The 13667-nt window shown below is 36.4% G+C and overlaps 1 protein-coding gene across 1 annotated transcript; it reads right to left on the bottom strand.

Annotated features, from left to right (window-relative positions):
• Positions 1-362: 362 nt before the first annotated feature.
• pou4f2 (POU class 4 homeobox 2) lies at positions 363-2160 on the bottom strand. Its single transcript, NM_212807.1, is given in 2 exon segments — positions 363-1362; positions 1668-2160. Coding segments are annotated over 2 exon segments (1155 nt in total). The 5' UTR covers positions 1890-2160; the 3' UTR covers positions 363-429.
• Between the last annotated feature and the right edge of the window lie 11507 nt (positions 2161-13667).

Raw genomic sequence — 13667 nt, 5'->3', positions numbered from 1 at the left:
TTTTTTTTTTTGTTTGTTTTTTCTCCCTCAGGTTGATCAGTTTGGAATTACTGGTGTTTTGTGTAGCTTGATACACAATACTTTCTGGTAAATTAATAAAATGTGTTATTTTAGCTTCAGACAGGCTGTCTGGTTGAGGCTTAAAAAGTCTTGCTCCTCTCATACGGAAAGTGTGCTAGAATAAGTGAGGAAAAACGAATGGTCTTACTTGATCAGTCAAACGATCCTGTAAATGATTCCACATCCCCTTTGCGTAATACGTGACAGTGATTTGGTATTTTCAAATGTCTCTTTTGAATGTCATGAAATGTTGCTTCAATGCACAAGTTATTGATGATTGAAAAAGGTGTGAGATAAGAAATATTTTACAAATCGTCTTTAAACAGTTTTAGGAGTCTCTCGACACGTTGTGTTGGTCTTCTACTCGAGCTAGACGCAGGCCGAGTATTTCATGCGTTTTTGTTTCTGCCTCTGGTTGCAAAACCAGACCCGCACTACGTTCTTTTTGAGGTCCAGCTTCTCTGCGATTGCTGCGATTTTTTCTGAGGATGGACGCGGCTGAATAGCAAAGTACGCTTCGAGGGACCTTTTCTCAGGGGCCGCGATGGAGGTCCGCTTCCTCTTCTTCTCGGCCCCGTTGAAGAGCTCGGGTTTGTTGAGTTTCTCCCGGTGCGACTTTTCTGCCTCTTCCAGCCAGGCTTGCAGGATGGGCTTCAGGGCGATCATGTTGTTGTGGGACAACGTGAGCGACTCAAACCGGCAGATGGTACTCTGGCTTAAAGAGCCAACGCCAGGAATCTTCAGGCTGGCCAGCGCTGACCCTACATCCGCTTGGGTCACGCCGAGTTTGATCCGACGCTGTTTAAAGCGCTCAGCGAATGCCTCCAAGTCCCTGGGATCTGCGTCCACGTCGCTCATGCAGCCCATGTGGGATGGCAGCCCATGGGCGTGAGCCATGTTGATGGCAGCTTGGTGCATGTGGTTCATGCCTGCCATGTGGGCAGGGTGCGCAGGCGTGGAGACCACCGAGCCGTCTGGCCCGGCCATGGCTCCGGCGAGGGCCAGTCCCGGGGTGATGTGGTCCAGCAGGTCGCCCTCCAGTGCCTGGTGCGGCTGGTGATGGTGATGGTGGTGGTGGTGGTGATGGCTCGCCAGAGCTGACGGGTGCGAGATGGGCACGGACGACGAGGAGGACGAGGAGGTGCACGGAAGCGTGTTCATGGTGTGGTAGGTTGCGTCCGGCTTGAAGGGGCTGTGATGAGGTGGGTGATGATGGCTTTTGGTCTGCGAGACTATATCCACCGCCGCCAGAGCTTCCGCGCGGGCCAACAAACTCTCATCCAATCCACCGAATATATTGCTCTGCAATTGCAAATAGAATGCACACATAACTGTCAGCAGGGAATTCGCACTCCACTCCGTGCTTTTAAAACATTTCCAGCATGTAAAAAAAAAAGAAATCCGAATAAAGAACACACAAAACAAGACACATGCAACATCCCAGGTCATAAAAATTAATACGAAAGGCAAACCCGGCTGAATACATAAGTTGGGAGGGAAAAATGGAGGTGTTGGGTGATTTGCTGTGCAGACATGAAAAAAACATCAAGCAGAAAAAGTGGGCTGTCAAAATGTGCCTTTAAGCGGTGATTATGCAGAATACGTACCGGTGGGGTTGGGAGACATGCTCGGCGCATCGCCTCCGAGCTGCCGCCGCCGCTGCTGCTGATCGTGCTGCTGTGTCTGGACGAGGAGCAGGAGGACGAGGGCGCGTTGGAAGTCAGAGTAGAGGAGGAGGACGAGGAATGCAAGCTGGAGTACTTGGGTTCGGCCAAACTGGTGTGAGGCATGGCGAATGCCTGCTTGCTGTTCAGAGACATCATCATCATATTTGCGACCGAGCTTCGGCGAGTTCCTTTTAATAAGTTAAGACTCCGCCTTCTTCTTCGACTGGAGTTCAAGCCAGTCGCTGCTCGGAAGTCTCAAGTCTCTGGCGTTGCAACAAACGTGAAGAGGATGATGCACCAAGTCTCTAGATAGCTCATCTAGCGATGCTGCTGCCTAGTCTGAAAGAACGCGCTCTTGTTGGTCGCTCCGTTGCGTGCCGTGGCTTGAGACGTGTCGCGAGCGCCAGTAAGCCATGCAACCTGTCGGTAAACTCCTTCAAAGATCGCGTCAACTCTTATCAAAACGCTCCACAGAATTTTCCTCCGCCCTTACAAAATATCTGACATTTGTCACATCGGAAGCGGATGCCTTTGGTGAGTCTGTCTTTGCGCACGCTTTTAAAACGTTCGCAAAAAAGTTTCTCCCCTCTTCTCTTCGCGCAGATCTCCACAAAAATGACGCCGCTAAAACAATACCGTTCGTTAACCTTTATTCCGATTCTTGTTGAATTTGATTATGAGATAAAGGTGACAGTCGACCACATTCAATGCTGCGGGGACTCGATCTGTCTGTGCTCTAAGGCGAAGGGCAGGCTGCGTCTCTCTCTCTCTCTCTCTCTCGCTCACCCATTCTCTCACTCCCTCTCCTCTTATACACTCTCTCGGCTGTACCTGAAAAACCTTTCATGATTTATTATTCTTCATTAGCCACAGCGCCGCTGGGGACTCTGCGCATGGGCAGTTGCAATGACTGCAGCTGGTATTGTATGATACTTCAATAAAGTTATTGAGGAAACCACAATGGTTAAAAGGAGGAAAAAAAGAACAACAATGAATTGTATTCTAAAATCTAACATTTAAAGATCTTGTCAGTGTCATTTTACGCAATGACGGTAGAAATGTTTTCTAAAATGTTATTTACAAATTTAATAAGTTTATTGCTCTTTTGTACATTGGAAATACTTGATGTACATTTTAGCATTTTGATTTTTACTGAATACTGAATTATAACTTTGCAAAAAAAATATATATATATTATAATGACTCCGCCATTTAAATCTTATATTCGCAAGCCTGGTCACAGAGAAACCGAATATGAAGAAATCACGATGGACAGCTCCATCATCGCTGTCCCTGTTGGGTGAAATAAATCAAAGCGAAACGCACGACGATCATTCCATTATAACGCAGTAATTTGATATACCGACACGCATTAAGCAAATTATGTCCTCTGAAATTTAAAAATATTAAATTCAAATTTCATTTACATTTGTTCGAGCATCACTCGGTAATTAACCTGTTTTGATTTTATCTACAAGCAAATACCTCGTGCTGAATTTATTAGTTTTCTCTGTTATTGAAATAATAAATAGGAAAGCCATTGAGATACCGTTGAGCGTGTGTTATGAATTTGATGTCTTAACAGAGCAGGCTATGTGAAGTATTTCATTAATGACACAGAAAAGCGGATTTTTTTTACAACTCTTTAGAATTTAATTGCAAACCCAATACAATTATATACTCGTCGCAGCGGGCTATTATCATATCTTCGCTCTAATTAGACTACTTCATCAGTGATTTAATTAAAAACCTTTAATCATGTTCTAATTAACAAGGCCAGTCTAATTTGTTTAATCTATTCGCGTCCATTGGATGGGGTAATTGATGCATCATAGCGACCGACTAGCCTCGCATGTAAAAAAAAAGTCCACAGATACACATTTTAACTTGAGCTAAAATATTTTAATGCATTTTCTTATTAAACGACAATGATGCGTTATAGAATGACACGCCAAGTCCTCAACTGTATAATGACAGTAATTAATTGATAACTGTCAATTATCTGTCACGTGCAAAACTTTACAAATTGTGAATGCATTGAAAAATCAGTTGATGCATTACGTTTAAATAATTGATGTCACTATGCATGTTTATCAGTGTCTTAAGTGATTGCTGTCATCAAATTGATACTAAATGAAAAATTAAAAACAGTAGTTGTTAGATAAAAATCACCCTTATACGTCGGCTAGCCTATATATAACATTAAAATGTACTGACAGATGTCTGTCGTTCTCTAAATGGTCTGAATTTAAAACAATTGTTTAGTATGAACCGGCACTGTAAAATAGATAAATTAATAATAAAAAAAATAACCAACTAAATCTAATCTATCATAATCAGGTTTTTACAGTCACAGACTCTTACACCGTGTCAACCTAACATTTGTCCCATGTCAATGGACCAGGAGCCGCATGGTACAGTAGGCTACCTCTCCAAAGGGAGGGCCACCCCTGGCGCGCTTGCTCAGGAGACTTCAAGGCCCAATCAATGTCTCCTTGTATATACCCAAAGACTGATTTATGATGAAACTTTAACGAAATCATTTATATTTCACCACCCCTAAATCGGCAAATGAAATTTTCATTCACAATGAAGCACACAAAAGTATATCTAACGTCAAATAAATCAACCGGGCTCCGTTCTGAGGCGATTGAGTTTGAGGAGTATTTTTTCTTTCTTTTTTTCTACTCACTGTAGCGTTATGAAGTGTATTTATCGTAGCTCAGCTGTAATACACAAGGTTAAAATAAATCTGACCTCAGCTAAAACACTACGCGTCATTTGCGCGGTGCGCCCTATGTGCACAATGTACAACTAATTAATCGATTTGAATATAATGTCACTTGTTTAGACGTTTAGCTTTTTAACACATGCAAAACAATAAATAATTAATTTTTTAAGAATTCGTTTGCTGTTTTTAACCTCTTCTCATTTCTTTCTGTACCTGGCTTTCATTTGATAATATTGTGCTTCAATTTGTATTACCAGAAAGGTGCTTTTTTTTTGCTGCCAGATTTGCAAAGATTTTTCTCCACCATCAAAAGCTATGTCCGCACACTCATAAACACACTTTTATTTTCCGCAATAAGAAAGAAAGGATGCTCTCATAGGAATTCTGACTAAAATTGAGCTTCACAGACATTTTCTTTTACATATAAATAACAGTGCACCAGAAGCAACAACCCAAAACAGGAGGATAAAAAAGGAGGAGGGGGGAAATAACAGCCAGACTTGATGTACAGTAGCTCAGGTGACTTGTTTGCTTTTTTTGACGTACATCAAAATCAAGGTATGCTGCTGTGGAGCTTGTGTGCTTTACACAAAGACATTCTCACGAGCATCCCTCAGGAGCCGAGCACGTTAACAATCCCAATTACATCCGGACCACCAGAGACAGCTGTTTTAATACCCAGCGCTCCTTTGTGCCACCAACACAGTCACTGCGAGCTTGCTCTAAGAACACAGGGACAAAGGATGCATCACCAGAATGTGACGGGGAAAGAGGAAAAGCTCGAGATAAAGAGTAAAAAGAAAGATTGCGAATGCGACGTGCATGTGGGAGTGTGCAGGATATTTAGAGAGAGAGAGAGAGAGAGAGAGAGAGAGAGGAATCAGGAATGTGTGTGAGAGAAGACAGATATTGTGTTTTTGTGTGAGAGAAAGAAAATCATCGCTTTCTTCTCAGTAGCAGTAATTCACAGCAACCTCTCTCTCAATATGCAGTTGACACTCACTATAGGAGTCAGCTAGCAGATGAACAAAGTACATGGCTTTAGCTATTAGTCTCACATAAGCAACATAAGTCCTTTTTTCGACCTTTAAAGGGTTAGTTCACACCAATATGAAAATCCAGTTATTTGATTATCGTCTAAACAATGTTTCAATCAATTAATCAATAGATAAATCAGTCAATATGAATGATCGTTCAAGGAGAAGTTTTCCAGCAAGAAGTGTATAAGCAAACATAATAAGAAGCTCAACTGCTTGGCTTTCGAGGACAAACAACATTGGTACTTGCAGACTCTGAATGAATATGATTGGTTGCCTAATACTTGAGCTTCAGTGACCAAATCTGAATACTGTAAATACTTTTAACTGATTAATGTTATAAATGTTAAAATATGTGAATGAAAGTATAAAATAGTTATGCTCATATGTAATTTGTTCATGTGTCATGTACACACAAACACACAAGCATACACAGTATATACACTCACTGGCCACTTTATTAGGTATTAGTACCGGGTTGGGCTTTTTTTTTTGCCTTCAGACTGCCTAAATGCTTTATGCCATAAATTTACACAAGGTTCTGAAAATATTTCTGAGAGATTTTGGTCTATATTGACCTGATAGCATCACAGTTTCTGTAGATTTCCCATTCCACCACATTCCAAAGGTGCTCTATTGAATTAATATCTGGTGGCTGTGGAGGCCATTTGAGTACAGTGAACTCCTTGTCATGTTCAAGAAATCAGTCTGTGATCATTTGCATTTTATGAAATATTGCGTTATCCTGCTGCAAGTAGCCATCAGAAGATGGGTACACTGTCATAAAGAGGTGGACACGGTCAGCAACAATCCTCAGGTAGCATTGTGGTGTTAAAAAGAGAATATTTCCCTGGCACACCATTACAACACCACCAACCTGAACTATATACAAGTCAGGATAGATCCATTCTTTCATGTTGTTGACATCAAACTCTAACCCTACCATTCAAATGTTGCTGCAGAAATCAAGACTTCTCAGACCAGGCAACGTTTTTCCAATCTTTCATTGTCCAATTTTGGTGAGCCAGTGTGTACTTTAGCCTCAGTTTTTTGTTCTTTGCTGGCAGGAGTGGCACCCGATGTGGTCTTCTGCTGCTGTAGCCAGAACTGCCACTCATTGAATATTTTCTCTTTTTCAGACCATTCTCTGTAAATCCTATAGATGGTTGTGTGTGAAAATTCCAGTAGATCAGCAGTTTCTGAAATACTCAGACCAGCCCATCTGGCACAAACAACCATGCCACGTTCAAAGTCACTTAAATCACCTTTCTTCCTCATTCTGATGCTCAGTTTGCAGATTGTCTTAACCATGTCTTCATGCCCAAATGCATTAAATTTCATTCATGTGATTGGCTGATTAGAAATTTGTAGTAACAAGCAGTTAGACAGTTGTACTTAATAAAGTGGATGGTGAGTGTATGTGTATAAACAAATGTAACCATGATGCTTTAAATTCACAGCGCCTTTAAAAAAAACAGAGCGTATTATAAAGAAGCTCAGCGTATTTTATGATCATGTTAATCATCAATCCACTTCATTTTATGTGGTTATATGAGATTTAACTTTGTTTATAAGTTCAGTGTTCAATGTAACGTAAGTTGAAACGACTTAAGGTTATTCGATTCAAATTTAGGGTTGAGCTAAACGGCCCAGTTTCATTGTGTGTATTTATTTATTTTGATTATTTTGAGGTGACATTGTTTTGGGGATATAATTAATTTCACTGTATGCATGAGCTGAAGTTGCTGAGATTTGATTCAAATATCTTTGATTGTGTTCCAGAGATGAATGAACAACTCATGTTTTGAATGATATGATGAGGGTGAGTAAATGATGACAGAATTTTCACTTTGGAAATAAACTAAACCTTTAAATGTTTGCAATCGAATCAGCAGTTCTTATTACCGCATAATATTCTAAGACACATTACTTACTCAAATATTAGTAAATCAACTGGACGCTTAGATTTGAGTGATTATGAATGAATTACATGCCAAAAATGCTTCCACGACAGCAGTAACTACCAGCCAAGTAGCAAAAAGCCAGAGTCTCGATCTCAGTAATGTTCATCTAGTCTACGACTGCAGGGCAGAGCAGGAGAAGGTCAATCCTCATAATGATGTCACATACCTCTAGGTCCTCCAAATCAATATACTGTAGAGGGTTCACTGCACCTGTCATAGCATCAAATAAGGCACTGTTAAAGTATCACACCTTTGTATTGGTCTCACTGGATGATATGAAAAATATCAACTTCCCTTTTGGCATTATTCATTATTTAATTGTAAAACAGATGAGTTCGAGCCACCATAAACCATAGTAAATAAATAAATGGAAGAATCACGTGTTTTTTTTAATTGCTTTTTTGTATTCTTTTTTTTATTTGTTTGTTTTTTTGTTTTTTTTTTGTTTTGTTTTTTGCTGTCAAAGGTGCATCAACAAAGTATTGAGCTGTGAACTTATGTACTTGTGATTTTTCAGTTTTTTATTTTTAAGAAATTTGCAACAACTTAAAAAAAAACTTTAAAAAAATCTTTTTTTCACATTATCATTATAGGGTATTGTGTGAATTTTGAGAAAATAAATGAATTTAATAATTTTTTTAATAAGGCTTTGACAAAAAAAATGGAAAAAGTGAAGCGGTATGAATACTTTATGGAGATTATCATTATCCTATATATATATATATATATATATATATATATATATATATATATATATATATATATATATATATATATATATATATATATATATAGGATAATGATAATTTTCAGCAACCATTACTTTAGTTTTTTAAAGTTATTACTCAATACTCAATTGTCATGCCCACAAAAAATCTGTTAATTAATAACACATGGTAATTAAATAATCTAATCAAGATGAGAAATTACCCACAACAGAAAATGTTAAGTCTTTGTTGTTTTGAATGCAAATAAAAAAGAAATGCAATTAAACAAATCGACAGTACAAAAAATTGCTTTATAATATATATATATATATATATATATATATATATATACAGTATATATATATATATATATATATATATATATATATATATATACAGTATATATATATATATATATATATATATATATATATATATATATATATATATATATATATATATATATATATATATATAGTTATATAGTTTATTTTTATTTATTTTTTTTACAATTGTTGCCTGATTAAACTCGTAGTGTTACACATAAAAAAATTACATATAGACAAAAATGGCTCTTATTTAATTTATTAAGTTTAGATAAATCCTCTTTGCTGAATATTTATGGACTGTACTGCTTCATTTATCAATCCAATATTGAAATCCTCGTCATCTTCTCTCATTTCTCTGACTGTAGATGATAATATATAACATGTCATGGGTTGTCTAATGGTTGATGCTAATTGACCCCCTTTCCGCCGCTCTTTGGCACAAATGAAAAGGTATTCCCCATCCTCTGATGCAGCGTGTCACTATCTGATCCAACAAATTAAAGAGCTCTCGCTTGTCACACTGTCACCGCATGCAGCCATAATTATCATTTCTCCCTGCATGCCATTGCCTGCCAAACACCTGATTTAAAGTTACACACAAGTGCAACATGCCTGTATTTGTGTGACATGATTTGGAGAAGTATTTGCATTATGGTATCTGAGATGCTGGCTGTTTCTAGCACAAGGTGTGAGGTAAAGTGCTTACACATCATTGAATGTTTAAATGAAAACATGCAACCATAACTGTTCACGCTCCTGACATTTTTAGGTTATGTTTTATTTTTGGTGGTCTCCATTCTGACATACTTAACTAGCAGTCATTAGACTGTTGGGAGACTGTCGGCTAAGGCTTTATTTTGAGGGTCCACCATCATAAATTCGACTGACTATATGGTGGAGTGGTGCAGTGTCTTTATAAAACGTTTGAATTATGACATTTAGTTGCAGTTGTTAATCCTTAGAATAAGAGTACTGGATAAATCCTATGGGAAAATGTTTCATTCATAACCCATGAACACAAAACCACTTATAAGGATCAATGAATAAATAAGATTTTGATTTATTTGTTAGAAAAGGACAATATTTGGTAGAAAAATATGACTATGAATATCTGATATTAGAGGGTTCCAAAAAATCTAAATATTGAGAAAATTTAGATTGAGAAAATATATTGAAAATTTACAGATTTCCAAATTAAGCTCTTAGCAACACAGTTTTTGTTTTACACATTTTAGAAATAGATACATACATATATATATATATATATATATATATATATATATATATATATATATGTATGTGATTTTCAGAAATATTTTATTGACTGTGATAGCTTCGCTAGAAAGATACAAACATTAATATATTTTTAAGATCAAGAAAGCTTAAATTAGCTAATAACAATTCTATATTAGTTTAAACAGAACATTGCTCTTTTTATAATCTAAAGCATCTTTGAGTCAGTTATACGATTCCCTAAAATTTTCTCCCACTCAATATTTGTGATGAATCTCATCTTTGTTGCAAAGGTTTCTTAGTCATTGAAACATCACAGATCAGTGTGTATTCTGACAGTTTCCCTCCCATCCTGCTTCTCAGAAAATGAAACATTTATTAACATGTCAGTTTGGTGAGCAGATCTACACAAAATTGCTCTGAGCTTGTTTCATTGTACGTTGTTCATTGTAGTAGACTTGCATAAGACATAAACTCCTCAGAACTTCACCTGTGTGGTTTATTAAGTGGCCGGCAGGGTCAAGTCCAATAAATGTGAGGCCATATTAATGATGTCACGTCAAAACGTAATCAGAAGTCAAAATTCCCTTTACAATAAAATCATTCAGTATATTTCAGAACTTTCTAGTCTAAAAACAGCTTATATTGAAGTCATTCTCACAAAATGACACCTTCAGGATTGAGAGACATTTTATTACATAATAGTGTGTCAAAACTCTGACTACAGAATAAGATAAATGCCCACTTCTACATTCCTATCTGTTTAGCCCAGCCCACTAATTTGCACAGTATAGACCAACTAAGAGAATAAGAGAAGCAAATGCAGATTTATGCAAAATAAACTATAAAGAAGTTGAGAGACAACCAGAAGTTTTGTGTATTTGAACTGGAAGTTGTATTATTTCCCTCCTTCTGATCCCAACATTAGAAATCCGGAATGTATTAACTTTGTTTTTAAAACAATTTGCAAACTGTCAGCAAGAACTTGGTCATTATTTCAATCAGTTTTACTGCGGAATTGTTTACAATCAAGACACAATTTGACAAATTTCTAAAAGATTGAAAGTAAAATGCAATATAGTGCTGACTATTCTAAATCTGACAAAAATGTTTTTATTACATGTATTTATTACATTACATGATTATTACATGATCATTAAAAGGAGGTGTGACCTCAAACCCCATCCCTAAACCTGAACATTATTGAGCAAATTTTACTAAAATGTATGAATAATTTTCCTGAAGGCACAGGACGTCAACATGATGTCATATTAGCATTGTACCCCAAAGTACCTCAACGCCATGGTGGACGTTGGATTTTGTTTGGAAATGAAAATCGGGTTGATGTCAGAACCCATTGTCAGGCCGATGTCAATGTCCAATTTCCAACCTAAAATCAACCTAAAATGAATCAAATATCAATGTCTATTCATGTTACACCTTGACAATGTGTGGACGTTACCACTATGACATCTATCATGATGTTGGATTTTTGTCACTTTCCAACACAACCTAAAATCAACCAAATATCAACGTCATTATTGGACGTCAAAATAATGTTGTCTTTAGACTAAATCTTATCTAAATCTAACCTATTATTAACGTCTTATGATGTTGTGTGCCTGCTGGAATTTTACAGATACAAACAAGTTGGCCACAAAATCAAAAAGTTATCAGTTGCTGTGAGACACAGCTGTCTGCACAAAATATTCAAAACTACCAATCAATCAAACCAGTGGGCATTTAATTATGAGTCAACAATTCACCACACTTGTAGTTCTATTACTTAAAATATCCTATTCTAAATTATGAACTTTTAAAATGTAAAACTTTGAGAACAAAATAATCCTATCTCACAGAACACTAAAAAATAAGCAAAATAGCAGTTCATGACTCCTTTAATCGTCTCTTTATTGTGAATGTAGTGCTTCACATTCATAAAATAGCCATATAATAGTCATTAATTTGGGAATATTTGAGTTTTCTTCTTGTCCCTTTAACGGGTTTATGCATTAATTCTGATAGCATGCAGGTTTAAGTTGAGCTTCATAATTTGTTAATTCATTTAGCCGATCTCTGGGTTTCGCAGAAGCACTTTTGCTCTAGCTTATAGATCTTTGAATCTGATTGCACTGTTAGCATCTCATTGAAAAATGACCAAAGAGTTTCAATCACTATCCTATTTAAAGCTTGACTCTTTTGTAGTTACATTGTGTACGAAGACTAAGGGAAAATAAAAAGTTGCTCTTTTTTTAGGCGTCTGTGGCTGCATGGCATGATACCAAGGCTGCAGAGGGTGCAATGATATTATGCAGTGCCTGAAATTGACTAACTTTTATCAATACCACCTTGTTGCAAAGGAAGCATAATTGCAACCATGAAGTTATTTTTGAGAGACGATTTAGAACATATTCACTTAGGTGCAGTCTGCAGATCCTGAACATGTATCTATTTGAACTGGAGATTTTCAGGCTGTATGTAATAATTCCAACCATACCGGCCTAGAAAATAACAACTTTTTTTTTTAACAAGATGCTAATGGTCTAATCTGATTTAATGATTTATGCTAAGCTAAACTAAAAGTGTTCCTGCCAGACCCGGAAATCTACTGAAATCTACGGAAATCTACTGAAAGGTTTAAAAATTCGGCTCAACTCACAGAAGTTGTAAAATGAGCCTATTTTAAAAAAATAGTGGAGTGTTTCTTTAAAACAGCCTATTACTTTTAAATTTTATTATAGATATATAGATTGATGTATAAACCTTACATTAAAAATAGAAATCAGTTAACAGTACAAAATAAACCCTTTAAATGTAAATTATTTACCATAACTCTTTATCTCAGACGCAGTGCTTCACTTTCATAAAAAAAAAAATAAAAATTCATATAATTGTCACTAATTTGAGAATTTTCTTCAAGCTAATTTCCTGCGTCAATGATGAGTTCATGCATTGATTCTGATGACATGCAAGTTTGTTAAGCTGAGTTTTACATTTTTTGAATCCATTTAGCCGATCTCCGTGTTGACAGAAGCGCTCATATCTTAGCTTACCATATAGATTATTGAATCTATTTAGACCATTAGGCTCTCATTCAAAAATGACCAAAGAGTTTAGATCCTTTTCCTATTTAAAGCCTAGCATTATGTACTTTTCTAGGCCTCTATGGCTGAATGTTATGGTGCCAAGGCTGCAGAAAGTGCAATGATATTATGCAGCGCCTGAAATCGACTAACTTTCATTAATACCACCTGGTTGCACAGGAAGCATAATTGCAATCATGAAGACATTTGTGGGAGAAGATTCAGAACATGTTTAGTTAGATGCAGATCCTGAACTGTATGTATTTGAACTGGAATTAAACATGGGTTAGTTGATTGTCAGGCTCTATGTAATAATCCTAGCCATATTAGCCTAGAAAACTTTTCAGTTTCTCTTTGGTCATTTTTGAGCAAGATGCTAATGGTCTAATCTGATTCAATGATTTATGCTAAGCTAAGATAAAAGAGTTCCTGCCAGTAATACATCTACTGAATGGTTTGAAAATTGTGACAAAACTCAAGAGGAGTTTAAAATGAGCCTATTTTCAAAAAAGTACACTCTCAGAAATAAATACACGCAAGCTGTCCCTGGGGTGGTACCTTTTCCAGATGTACAAATTTATACCTTAAAGGTCCATTTTAAATTCCTCAAGGGAGGGTACATATTAGTACCTAACAAGTACAAAAGTGTTCCTTTTAGATTTAATAATAATCTAATGTATACTTTTAAGGTACCAATATTGACAATTTAAGTACAAATGTCTATCTTAAAAAGGTACCACCCCAGTGACAGCTCACATATCTTTATTTCTGAGAGTGTTTCTTTAAAACAGCCGATTACTTCTAAATTTTATTATAAATAAATTTATTATGAATAATAAATATCTCGATATATAAA

This window comes from Danio rerio, chromosome 1 (genome assembly GCF_049306965.1).
Source record: "Danio rerio strain Tuebingen ecotype United States chromosome 1, GRCz12tu, whole genome shotgun sequence".
Classification (NCBI taxonomy): Eukaryota; Metazoa; Chordata; class Actinopteri; order Cypriniformes; family Danionidae; genus Danio; species Danio rerio.
This window is presented reverse-complemented; position numbering and strand designations above follow the sequence as displayed.